Source organism: Electrophorus electricus, chromosome 23 (assembly GCF_013358815.1).
Source record: "Electrophorus electricus isolate fEleEle1 chromosome 23, fEleEle1.pri, whole genome shotgun sequence".
NCBI lineage: Eukaryota > Metazoa > Chordata > Actinopteri > Gymnotiformes > Gymnotidae > Electrophorus > Electrophorus electricus.
The window spans coordinates 1,042,819-1,056,543 of NC_049557.1; the positions used below are offsets into that span (position 1 = coordinate 1,042,819).

At 37.5% G+C, this 13,725-nt stretch overlaps 1 protein-coding gene across 3 annotated transcripts; it reads right to left on the bottom strand.

Moving 5' to 3' along the window:
* Positions 1–79: 79 nt before the first annotated feature.
* si:dkeyp-117b11.1 (B-cell linker protein) lies at positions 80–11,217 on the bottom strand. 3 transcript variants are annotated; one of them, XM_027022175.2, is made up of 19 exons: positions 11,171–11,217; positions 9,396–9,421; positions 9,251–9,288; positions 8,459–8,496; positions 7,399–7,492; positions 7,220–7,305; positions 7,004–7,064; positions 6,457–6,519; positions 6,295–6,323; positions 6,057–6,102; positions 5,403–5,475; positions 5,207–5,237; positions 5,064–5,097; positions 4,268–4,373; positions 3,624–3,655; positions 3,471–3,496; positions 3,116–3,199; positions 951–1,109; positions 80–639 (listed from the first exon to the last, which is right to left on the bottom strand). In XM_027022175.2, the coding sequence occupies exons 1-19, from the start codon at positions 11,186–11,188 to the stop codon at positions 523–525; spliced, it is 1,161 nt and encodes a 386-aa protein (XP_026877976.1). In that variant the 5' UTR covers positions 11,189–11,217; the 3' UTR covers positions 80–522. The 3 variants fall into 3 exon arrangements, with proteins under 3 accessions (XP_026877976.1, XP_026877973.1, XP_026877974.1); XM_027022172.2 differs by lacking the exon at positions 11,171–11,217 and adding an exon at positions 10,621–10,795; XM_027022173.2 differs by lacking the exons at positions 5,207–5,237; positions 11,171–11,217 and adding an exon at positions 10,621–10,795 and having other exon boundaries at positions 5,064–5,080.
* Between the last annotated feature and the right edge of the window lie 2,508 nt (positions 11,218–13,725).

A 13,725-nucleotide genomic window follows, 5' to 3' on the forward strand; every position in this document is an offset into this window, starting at 1 on the left:
CTATTTATTACCACCGAGCAAGCAGATATATTGACACAAATAAATATCATCATGATCCAGACTGAAGTGACATTGGACCTTTTTATTTAGTTTATTGAAACAGCACAGATCTTTTATACATTATAAAGTCAATGCAGCTAAAAATATAAAAACAGCCACAATATATATTGAAAGATATATTGAAAAATTACCATTGCATGCAACGTATTGTAAAAATTGAAGTTAAATAAATGTCAATTATTATTTGGGCACTGCTGTGCTTTATATAGGCATAGCAGTGCAAGACCCACTATCATGCCTCTACCATTTCAGTATCATTAATGTGTTAAGAATGGTTTAGCACCTAAATAATACCTGCCATTAGAGACCATACTGACCAGTGATGGGCTATAGACTTAAATTAATTATACACCTATTAAATAAATACATCTGTAAGATAGGCAGGTGAAAGGGGGTGAGATAGACATTGAGGGAGCAAGTCAGGGATATGCAGGTATGTACATGTACTGTATGCACATATTGTTAGGGATGTACAGGGTGTGTGAGATAGGCAGTGTGTTTGGCCTGACTCTTGCTGTCAATCAGCAAGAGGGGGTTATCCTTGTGATGAGAGATCATCTCCTGAAGACTGGCAAAGAGCTAAGAGACATACAGACAAATTAGATGCAGGGTTAAACGGGTTGTTCATCTTCCTATATACACCATCATTCTACAGCTACAACAAATAAGTCTAACTTTTTAAATATCCAGTAACCAGACAGTTTTAATCCTCTCTGAGGCTGAATTAAACTGAAGTTGAATTAGATCTTTTTGTTTACTATTTCTCTAAGCCAATTCTTCTCAAATTAGTTGCAATATTCAAAGAAAGCAAAAGTTCTGGTCAATAAAAGTCTGAGAGAACCAAATGCTTCCAATGACAGCCAGTGAGACTCTCCTAAGGGCAGCGGTACCTCTTCAGTTTTCTTGCCCTCTTTGCCCAGAGCATAACTGTGTAGCTCCTTCAGGTAACGCACAGGGATGTTGTAGACTTTCTGGCTGAACAGCACGACTAATGTATATGGCTGCCGTGCGTTCCGTGCAGTGCTGCATCGAACCATGAAGGAACCGTCCTGCAAACAACGCAATATTCAAACCGTACTTAACAACACAGCCAAAGCACTTTAAAGATTTTCATTATCATTACAGGGACCACCATGATGAAATGTCAGTGATGAAAACATGACTTTTCTGCTGCTATGGGGAAGAGATGTTTACATTAGGATGCCTCTGCAGATTTAAACTTAAAAAGCTGAAAGAGTACAGAAGGTCTCTGCCTGCTTTCTAAGGTCATGGTTATATTTAGGCCGTGGTGCTCTTTACCACCACGCAAATCTCGCAAATGCAGGGGGCCCCAGAGATCAGGGGGCCCCAGAGATCAGAGTGCCCCCTGCTGGTCACAAGTGGTTGCCTCAAAAACAGAAAGAAACCTGTCTCAACACATTCATTCTTTCGTTGTTTCACACAAAATGACACCATAACACGCTAGCTAGCTAATCAGGACCCTTGAACGCAACCATGAAATGCATCCCAGCGATGCCGAAAAAAGAAAGACAAGCAAAAGAAACCAGGATGGTTAAATTCTGACTACAGTAAGAAAATAGGTAAAGATTGCACAAGGTGGATAAATGTATTTTACTGTAAAAAATAAAAATTGATTAGGGCCCTCTTTGATTAGGGCCCTCAGACAAAACTTTGCTTGGAGCCCCAGAAATGCAAAATATGCCCCTGCATTTAGGCATAGCATAGAATTTCATTACACACACTGCATATGGAAAGTTTTCAGACCCTTTAAAGTTTTACACATTCTTGTATGTTCCAGAGTCACATTCGGCTGTCACAGCATGCCCCCCCCCCCCCCCCCCCCCCCCATCCCTAGTCCACGTGGTACAGCCCTGCCACTTGTCTGGATGTTATTGTCATCCTAGTCTTTCTGTTTGACATGTCACTGTGTGCTGTTGTGTTTATATCCCCACATGTTGCCACCCTGTGTGTGCGCCAACGGTGTTCTTGGCCATTTCTTGCCAGTGTCTGGTGCTAGTTGTGAGTTATTGCCACTGCTTTTGTAAGCCTGTGTATGTTGGTGCATTGTTCACCACTTGTCTGTTTGTTTTTCACTTTTGTTTGGCATTAAACATTTTTTTCTGTTCTGTGACTCACATCTGTATTACCCCTTCCTTTTCTTTTCTTATTAAAAATAAAAAATCTAATATTCTATTTTGGCCTTACACTTAGTACTTGCTAAAGCACCTTTGGCAGCAACAACAGTCTTAAGTATTCTTGGGATGAGACTACAAAGCTTTTCCCATTCTTCCTGCCACTATCATTCAAGCTCTTATAGGTTGGTCCGGGAGTGTCAGGGCCATTTTCAGGCCTCTCTTCAGAGATGCTCTATTAGGGCCTTGTCAAGGAAGGCTGTTGGTGGTTCCAAACTTCTTCCATTTGAGAATGACGGAGGCCACTGTACACTATGCTTCATATGATTTTGTATCCTCCCCTAGATCTGCGCCTTGATTCAAACCTCTCATAAGCCTAGGAACAGGTATCTCAAAATCATGAGCTGATTTTCACTCTAAAATTCATCATTTGTGAAACCTTATATAGACAAGTGTGCATCTTTCCTAATTATATCCAATCAATTTAATTAGGCATGGGTGTAGAAGCATTTCAAGGACCTTTGATAGAAGAAGAATGCACCAGAGCCCAATTGCTTCATATCAGATGGTCTAATACTTATGTAAGTGCAATATATCAAGATTTTTATTTTTATTTTAGTTTTTTTATTTTTTGCTGTGGCATTGTGAAGGAGCCTATTGTGTGTGAGAAAAGAAAACAAGCTGAATCCAACATAAGATGAGTCTGAAACATAGCAAAATGTGGAACACTTGAAACAGTTTGAATACTTTCTGTATACATGTAGGTCAATGGGAAACTCACAGAGTAGCACAAGTAGTCAATGCATATCTTATGTATAGTTTCAGTGTGTAAGAGCAAGAAAATCTTTTTTTGACAATGAAAAAATGCATGGCACTTCATGGTAATAAAATGAATAAACAGCAGGTAATAAAGAGCAATTTACCCTATTAACTTTGAGTAAGGCATCTTCTGCAGTCCTGCGCCCACATACGCCAGCAAACCAGTCTGTTTCCTGCAGCCCTGCCTCCTGGGAAAAAAGTGACATCAGATCATACAACCACATGGGACATAGGTACTGATCAAAGTGTCGCAGTGTCAAAGTCTTTCACGTTACACAGGTTAAGGAGCTTGCGTTGTTTGTTTCAGCAGTGTATCATAATATACAACTACACTAGTGTGTTGCCTTCTTTCTTAAGGAGGAGCACATTAGTAAAACTACGAGGTGCAGTACTAGAGCATATATGTGAGGACAAGAACATGCAGGAACTGCAGCTCCTTGTTGAGCTTCAGATTTTTACCTGTCCTTCAGCAGGCATCAGTGGCACTGTAAGAGTGGGAGAAGATGGGGGTGTGATGTTAGACTGAGACAGGATGATGACTCAATTATTATACATACATGCATCAGCAAAGGGGGGGTTGGAGGATAGATAGAAGAGTGAATATAATCTCACCAGTGCTATCTATTGAAGCTGGAGGAGGTGGACTAAGAGAGAGAGAAATACAACAAGAGGGTGGTGTGTTTAGGTTACGCTATGTGCATATGTCAAAGATGGGTTATGAATATGACGTACTGCTAGTCAGTAACACGGATTTGGGGGTATTTTTAATCATGAAACCTACTTTAAACAAAAAACAGTTGTAAAGTTGTGAAGAAATCTGCTTTTTTAACCAGTTACATATCAGTGCTAACCACCCGTTACTTTTCACTTAAAATGTTTTCTTTTTTTGCTTTTATCATGTCCCTTTGCCAAATGCACAGCTGATGTTTGGCTGCTGGTCAAATCTTTGCCTTTCAAGCATATTCAGATCCTGAGTCAGACTGTCACACTGCACCTCTGAGGTGCTGAACAAGCACTAAAAGCAGAGTTTAGTGCAGCAGGATTCAATTCTGAAGTAGATAGAAAGGGTGTGATCATTACATTTGCATGCGAGTTGTTGATTTAGAGTAAATTTACTTGGCACAGGAGATATTGAACCATTTTTTCTTGTTTTTTACCAGCACAAACTACACTTTCTACAGAGTGTACAATATGTAGTAACTAATTTGTGGGTAGAATCTAATGTTTTGGGGTGTGCTTGTGTGTCTATGTTTTACCAAGATTTGGCTTCTTTAAGGCTCAGTGGAAGAGGAGGCTTGTTATTCGGTGTTGGTGGAGGAACTTTGCCAGAAAAGGTGTGGCTTTTCGTTACTGGAAGTTGTGCTAGGGTAAAATATGAAAATGAAGATACCAGGGATACAACTGCAAACAAAGATTTTTAAACTAATACTGTCAAAGAGAAAAAAACATAAGAAGGAAATGTATGAAAAAAAGAATGCACACTGTATGAAATAAAAACTGATAATTACTACTAAAAGTAAATAAAATTGTAAATATAAATATAAAAATGCTAAGAAGTATTTTAATTTTCACTGTGTGATGTTGTTTTCCACTAAAAAGAATCTAAGCACTCAAGAAAACAAATAAAACAAACACAGGTGGAGTATCCTATATGTTGCTGGTTTCTAGACTGTACTGCACATTGTCTCCTAAAATACAACTGAAAATAAAACACAAAGATAATATATATAAATATATAAAAAATAAAGGTACCTAAATTAAATAAATATTTTACCTGAAAACTAACTGAAACTAAACCCAGTTCCATTGAAATGCTAATTTTAAAAAATGTTATAAATCAATACAATTATTATATCCTGCTGTCAATCTATGGTAGTTTGCTCAGATTAAAAGTCCATGACCTTCTAGTCAATCACAAAACTCAGCACACAATTTAAAAACTAACACGATTTAAACCGAACCAAATATCCACACTGTAAAACCAGTAGTAGTGATAAGCAACAACAGAGTGGGTGTGAAATTTATATTTAAAAAAAGGTGAAGCAGACTGACCTGTCTTCACTGAGTCACTGGTGACAAAAGAGCTCTGATAAAAGCCAAAAAAAAACTGTTATGTAGACATATTTGTCTACATGCAAGCACATGTGCATATGCCTGCATGAGACTGTGTGTGTTGGTGTGTGGACCATACTTACAGATTTGGCTCTAGGTACAGGTGGTTTCATACTTTAAAGTAAAAAGAGAACGTGAATATCACAGAGCTCTTGTGGATTCTATGCCGTGCCAACAATAACCTTAACCCCAAAACCTCATGTAAAATAAGGCTCAAGTTAAATAAATGCATGCAGAGTTGTGTGGAGCAGCAAAATGTCCACCTGCCAGCACACATACATGGGTAGCGGAGGATCTCTTCCTCCAGTTTTGGGTGGAAGAAGCATGCGAACTCCAGATACAGGCGGTCGTGCTATAGACAAGCATATTAAGCAAAGAACACGTCCACTTAGGTCCACTGCATGATGGACAGTTACCATCAGATCAGATGATCCATGTTGCAAATTGATTTCATAGACATTGTTATATAATAAGGATACAATATCACTATATAGTTATGACAAATTGGTTTTGCTAAGATAATGGAATGTCAGTGGCTGCCTCTTTGAAAATCTGTCAAACTGGTACAGTGCCTAGTGCATTAGCTACCTCCCCAGCACTGATTAAAAGTGAATCATAGTCACATAGTCAACTGTTCTAATCCACACAGTTTACCAAAAACCTACTTTGAGCCCATTATCAGAAATTAAGTGCAGCTTCAGAGAAATGAGAAACATGAGATTCCAATCCAGTGGCATTGCTAATAAAAATGCATAACAATACCCAAGCCAAATGGAAGAAAATGCTCACTCCATGTTTTTGTTTGGTTTTTTTTCCCAATATTTAATCAGCTGTTATTACATACTGCAGCTTTATGAAAAGCACAATTTGCAGTTTTGTTAACAGTACAATTCAGTTCACCATGAGCTAAATTAAACTCAAACAGCTGGTCACCTGGAGTAGGGTCCACGTACACATCATGTGGGGGCTTACCCTCAGTCTGCAACCAATCAGACACACTGTGATGCAAAACTGTACTATCGCACACTGTCTAGTTCCCCTGCATTCACATGTCTAGGATAAACATGTAGAGTTTTTAGAGTTTACATTAAATGAAACACTTTTGGCTATGACTGACATGAGCAAACCTCAAAAAGTTAAGCATTGTCTGAGATGGTCAACAACTGCTCACCTGTCCTTCATTTGGGTCCAAGTAAACATCTAAAAGAAAGTTTTGCACATCAATGACATACAACCTATAATCCAGTACCGTAAACATACAAAACAGTGTGTGTGTGTGTGTGTGTGTGTGTGTGTGTGTGTGTGTGTGTGTTGTAGTAAAAAGGATAAATACCTTCTTCATGGTTAAAAGCTGGTATTGCTGGGGGGCTTCTCCTACGGCCTGACTTCTTATAAGCTTATCAGACAGAAACAAAGAGACAGGAAAGAGTAGACTGTTATTTAGCCATTTGGCATGTTACAACTGCTTGCAAGACCTTGAAAATGCTTCTGGGTACATAATCTAAAATAATATAATGCCCTTCATGTTATTAAACTACTTTTAACTTTGATTGGATGAAACTGCAGAGTTTGGCTGGCCATCTTCACTGATTGGACACTAGGAATGAAATTAAGGTTAGCATTAGCAACCACGGCCCAGTCTTTCAATCATTTACTATTCTGACAGCATTAACATTGAACATCTGAATGGGCTTTCTACAAAATTTAATCAATACTCTAAAATAATCCTAGTCTCCTAACTTGTCATTTGTCACTGCAGTCATTATTTGTTACATAATTTGTCACAAATTATAATGGATGTAGTGAGTAGTAAACTAAAATATGGAACCAAGCAGCCAATCAGATAGTAAGTATTGTCATATGTAGGTCAAAGTGGTCACGTTTTCTGTCATTCGGGTCTATGTAGAACTCCTCTTGGTCAGATGTCAGCTCAGGTGGTCTCTAAGAAGAAGAAAGCATTAGATTCTCTCTCTCTTTGTCACCCAGACATTTTTAATTGGATTGCTCATATAGTAAAACACAGAGAGTCTGCTTTTAAAGCATTTATTATTGTTGTTGTTATTGTTGTTGTTGTTGTTGTTGTTGTTACCAATTACCATTATAGGTGTGCTTTTGGCTGGCCTTGGGGGTGGTGCTGCCTGTCTTTGGGGTATAACAGGAAGTGGGGTTCTCTCAGGATAGCCTAACATGGATGAAGCACCACACAATGAAAAACAAAGTTATTCTCCAATTGCCCAGTGAGACAAAAATCATTCTGCATTTAGCTGGGACGTACCGAGGTAAATGTTCTCCTCCACCGGCTGCCGTTGGACTTTGATAGCAGGGCGCTCACAGGGTGGCGCTTCATATGTATCGCCATCTTCCTCATCCTGTACAAACATATACACATGCACACACAAAGAATGGTTATGATAATGCATATCTATAACTACTAGTAGCAGATCATTCTAACTAGCAACTACTGTTTCAGATCTGTAAGATCTTATTGTCCTAGTTCATAAACCAAATTAGACTGATACCAAGAGGGTTATGAAGTGTGGGTGATACAGAAACTAACACCAGATTAGGAACTTGATGTAATCATGTTCTTCACTTATGGGTTTTGGGAGGGAAGTGAGAGATGACAGTACTGAAAGCCTTATGTCAAACAGGAAGTGACAAACAATGTTATACACACCTATTGTGCACTGTGGCCAACATCTCATTCTACCCCTGTTTACCCCAACTTATAATTAGAAGAGTATAATCAGCTAAACAACTGCAGGTTAGAAGAACTCTAGAAAGTCCATTTTTTTCTGCTGCTTAGTAGACACTCTTTTCCAGAGTGACTTACATATATTTACCAGTATAACAATACATGTGCTTCCTGGGAAAAATAAGTAACAAAGTCTTCTTTGAGCCATGTACTTCTGAGTTTATTAAAAGGACACTTTGAAAATGCTAGCATGGCTATCTGTTAATCAGAACTACTTTGATCAGTTAGCAATATTTACACAATGCCAGTCTGCTGCTCCCATCTCCATTCAGGATTACCAGCTTTAGCTACATGAAGCAATCCTTAAGGTACAATCCAAAGACATTCTTGTAAAGATTATTGTGAAAAAGAAGAATAACATTGTCATTTTGTTTCAAGAATGCATTGTAACCAGTGTGACAAATCGAAAATTTTAAACACCTGTTGTCTTTATGTTTAAAACCAGCATATTTTTAGTTAATTACTATGGAACTGTACTCCAGAGGACACACACAAAGTATTGAGAATGGCCCATGGTGACAGCATACTGAAACAACCAGTGAACACAAATTTCCTTTTATGGGGTAACCACTACACTTACAAATTCATCCTCTGACCAATCATTTCCAGAATTGGTATCTAAAACAAAAGCAAACAGAGTAAGGACAAACAATACAGTAACACACATAGTGCCCCAGTGTAACCAGTGTGAAACTTTAAAAGATGTTTCAGATGTTTCTACAGCACTGTAAGATTAACTTAGATGCCTCCTTATAGGAATAAACATATGTGCATGTTGCTCTCAGCCTTTACTCCAATGACTGATATAATAGGATATATATATATATATATATATATATATATATATATATATATATATATATATATATATATATATATATATATATATATATATATATATATATATATATGTAAACACTTGTTTATGAAAAAAGCTTTGTAGTCTTATGAAAGCTGTGCCCAAGCATTGGAAATTTCTAAAGGTGAATTCCAAACTACTGTGGTAAAAAACTAATAATTCAAACATTTAATTCATTTGCTTCAGGAAGGAAAGGAAACCAGCATACCAGAAGTCAATAATTAATTTTAAAAAGTTAATCATCAGTAAAAATAAACAGGCTGGCATTTTTTGTACTATATTATCAGTCAGTGATGCATATACAGTTTCTTGTGGCTATAACTTATTCAAAGTGTTTGGGCCACTTTTATTTCAGGAAAGGATTTTGCCTTTGTTTCCAGAAAGAACAATATTGTTGGAAATGTGGCCACTATTGTCTGTAAATATGTAAAGATTAAATTTTTTCATGGGATTCATTTTATCATGAAAAACAAAACCTGTGGATTAAACTAGGCAATGAGCTGTCTACTGTACCTTGGGGTCTCTTGGGTAGGGCAGGAGGTCCACCATGTCTGCACAAGAAGAACATGTGAAAATAAGCACATGCAGAAACAGAAGAATGTAAAATCTAGATTGAATTAGTGTTTGAGGGGGGAAAGTGCAATTCTCTTGTACTTACAAGTTTTTCAGCTTCTCAAAGAAACTCTGAAAAAGATGTGAAGTTTATACATTAATATGTAAATGTACACACACGCACACACACGCGCACACACGCACACAAATGGACACATGCGTCAGTCCTAACAGGCTTAGCTGTTTCTTAGGCATATTAGAAAAACCAAACAAAAGCAACAATTTTGCCCAAAATAATTTTTATGGAAATAAAACAGCTAAATGTTTAACAAAGGAAAAAGGCATTCCGATGTAATCTTAGCAATGTGTGAATGGTACAGAACATAACCCATTTCCACAAGGACCTCTTCCCAATGGACAACTTCCTGGTGTACGGGGTCAGAGATTATGCAAAAGAGGACAGAGCAGGAAGAACAAATAGATAGTGTGGAACAAAGCACCTGACTTTGTATTATGGACTTCTTATTGAATTCATATTTTGGCTCAATGGCCAATAACAGAACCTTTAGCAAACCACGTTACCCCAATATATTTTACTGCCTTGCTACAAATACTAAAACAAACATATATATAAGGTATAATGTCTGTGATAAACATCGTCCACGTCTTGTTTTCTCATATAATTTTCCTGCTCTTCATAGAACACCTGCTGATATATAACTAAAAACGACAATGATAAGTGCATCTCAAATGTACTTAAAGCAGAAATGAGAAACATAAGCACCAGACAGGCTAACATAAGAAACTCTATGGAGCCACGGTGAAGGTTGTAACATTTAAAAGGAAGTGGAAGTGCACTTTTCTGCCTTATCAGATCAGCGCAATAAGTTAATCAAAAACAGTGTTGAGAATAAGTATCCCTATAAAACAAAACGACTAAGGCATTTTCTAAAACTAATACACATACACATTTATTGTTTGTAATGTTCGTCACATTACAGGTTTTCTGTGCAACAGATCATATTGTCCACATATACGTAAACCATTTAAATGTACCTATAGTAATATTAATAGCTGTCAAACAATATAAGACAAATCATCTTGATACATTATCTGAAAGGTGCTGAAATTTCAAAAAGTGAAAAAAAATTTTTTTTAATGCACTGCGATCTATGAATCTTATAAATCGGGGCAGAAGTGTGTACATTATTTACCAAGAGACGGTTTGCATTTTGACAAACAGCCACATAAATGTAAACCTATTGCCATATAGTTAATTCTTAACTTGATTTGCCAGCTCGGTTGTCTAATATAAAAGAATTGTACATTACCATGGTCATTGCGTTTTCCCTCTGCAGTTCATTAGAACGAGAGTTGCGTGCGTCTCGGATGCAAATGCGCACAGGGTTGTGTAACATAAGTGCGCCGTTTCTTGACAGTACTGTCTGGTCTCTGTTTCACATGGCTAAGTATTTGCATTCGGACACGTTGAGGTGCCAATCGCGTGACAGACACGGGTCTCGCTCGAAACGACCGAAAGCAATTCAATGGTGCTACAGCTGCTTTATGTTTCAACTCGTGGTCATATATTAGATGTAACGCTACTGAGAGCAAGGGCTGCATGAAATGTTATTAAGTTGGCAACTAGAGTCAACTAAATCCACAACGCAGTTTTAATATAGAAACGTCGATACACCGAAACAATAGAAATAAATAGAAAACAAAGCTGCATAATTCAAGAGATGGGATAACGTAGTATTTACATTTCCTATGTGACTGAAAATATAATAAAAGTATGGTTATTATGCATCTCTTTTAATACGGTGAGCACGAATAATTTGCTGTAGTTAATCTCTATCGCCTACAGGAGACAGTACTTACACATTGATAGAAGTTCATCTATTTCAAAACGCCTACGTCTGGGCTTCAGGGTTAAGTGTTACGCGGAAGCCAAGCATCGTTATTACTGTCTTATAGAGGTGGGGTCGTCTATAATGTTGCTGTAATTTCTCAGGAACCTTTTTACTTGTCAAGAAAAGTTTATTTTGGAAAATAAATTCCGTGCACACCTCTTTGCAGTGGAACCCAGAACACCGTTTTCTATATAGAAGGACTTTGAAATTAAAATGGTATAATGTACAGTATGATTTCAGTTTTAGGTGAGATAAAAAGGATACATAAGGATAAATATAGGATCAATAATCAATCTGATAAATTACATTCATTGAAAAGATTGAATTCACAAGTTGTTTAACATCATTTTAAAGATATTTTTAATTTAGTTTAGATGTATAGACTAGTTTCTGTCACGGAACGCTCGCCTGCCGCGAGTCACGTGGTTTGGCCAGCCACGTGTAGTGGGAGGAGCTGTTTGTGGCCACACCTGCACACACCTGCGCCTTGTTTGTCTATGTGTATTTAAACCCGTGTCGAAGTGTGCAGAATGTTGGTCATTGTTGGTGTAACGTGTTAATGTAAGGTGAACGTATGCGTGTTTCTTGTGATTGTTTAATGTCAACAATTACATGTTCATGTTCTGCCTTTGTAATACGTCTGAGTGCCGTTGTGGTTTTGTGTTAATAAATGTTCGTCCACGTCGCTGGAGTCTGTGCGTCCTGCACCTCGCCCTTCGGCACTCGGGCCTTACGCATTACAGTTGCACTGTTATTTAGATGAAAAGTATATTGAAAAGTATATTTTTTTCTTTAGAGACAAATCAAATTTATTTACATAGCACTTTTTTTTTTACAACAGATGTTGTCACAAAGCAGCTTTACAAATGTACAAATCCAAGCTCCCAGTGAGCAAGCCAAGGGTGTGGAAAAACTCCGTAGAGCATGAAAAAGAAACCTTTTTTTCTTGTGCTCTACAGCAGGTAAATCAGGGGGTGGTGGGAGTAGCCATGGCAATTGAGATGGGTGAAGGCTGAGTAACATCATGGCATCAGGGGTAGGTGTACCTCAGCAGAAAGAGAGAATGCAGGTTCAGGCATGAGGGTGTGTAAATTAGGGACATATAATGTGCAAAGATGGACTCCAGCAGATCTAGCTATGACAGCACAGCGAAAAGAAAAGAGCCAGAAGGAAACACAGTCATGAGGACACTCTGGAATGTGAGCATTCCACCGCTCTCAGTCAACAAACTTGAGTGACAAAATGACAGTGAAGTTCTCTAAGGTGGGGCAAGACCATTCAGTGGTTTGTAGGTCATTCGAAGTATTTTATAATCAATACAAAATTTTTACTGGGAGCCAGTGTAAAGTCACTAAGATAGGAATGATGTGATCAAATGTTCTAGTTCCAGTAAGAACTCTGGCTGCTACATTTTGAACTAGCTGGAGCTTGTTTAGGCACTTAATGGTACAGCCAGATAGTAACGCAATACAGTAGTCCAATCTTGAAGTAGTAAATGCATGGACTAACTTTTCTGCATCGTGTCAGGGGAGTATGTTCCTAATCTCTGAAATGAGAGAGGTGGAGAAAGGCAGTCCTAGAAATATTTACATGAGCTTTGAATGAGAGACTGGAATCCATAATAACTCCCAAGATCTTTAACAGTTAGAGAACATGTGATTGGGAGACCATTAAGTTTTATTGAGTAATTAGAAACAATACTTTATATAGATTGTTACTGTGCTCATATGGTTCATTCTATTGACTGTACTGATAATTGTTCGTTGAGTGTTAGATAACAAGATCCCTTGAACAATTTTCCAAAGTAGATATACTGAGTGGGTAGAATATGAGAGGTGGATTCAATTACACTCATATTCCTGTCCAGTTTTTTTTATTTTTCCTTCTGTTTTTATTAGTAAAGCTACTATTATTATATAACATTTATATAATATTATATAATTATTATTAGTTGTGTTCTGTAGACTAATCACATCATGCCCACATCAACACCATGCTCACTTCATTTGTTTATTGAAAACTAAGTCTTTGATTTAGACTAGTACACTGGCTTACGAGATAAAACGATGCCCTAGAAACAAGCCTTCAGTTACTACAAATCATAAAGCATATTTAATGGGAAACATTGCTAGTGTTTGTGTCTTCCCTCATTACTAAGCCCTGGTAGTTACTCCGTATCACTTGCCTCTTGTCATAGTTCTTGTTAAGGTATATTTAAGCCCCTGTGTTGTCAGTAAAGTTTGTCTGTGTTTAATCCTTTGTGTTTCATACCTTTTTCCTTGTTACAAGTATTACCAATTTCTCTGTTTACAATTTCAGGTAAGTTCTTCATATTTTGTTTTTGCTTTAATAAAAGACTTCTGTCAATTACAGAGACTTGCCTCAATATCCTACTACCTCATCACATCTAAAAGTTAAACTTATATATAAATAGGTTCTTATTAATCATAACAAGGGCCTTGAGTGACTGACAGCATGGAATGAAAGATTAAAACCTATTTTGGTCATATTCATAAGTTTGTG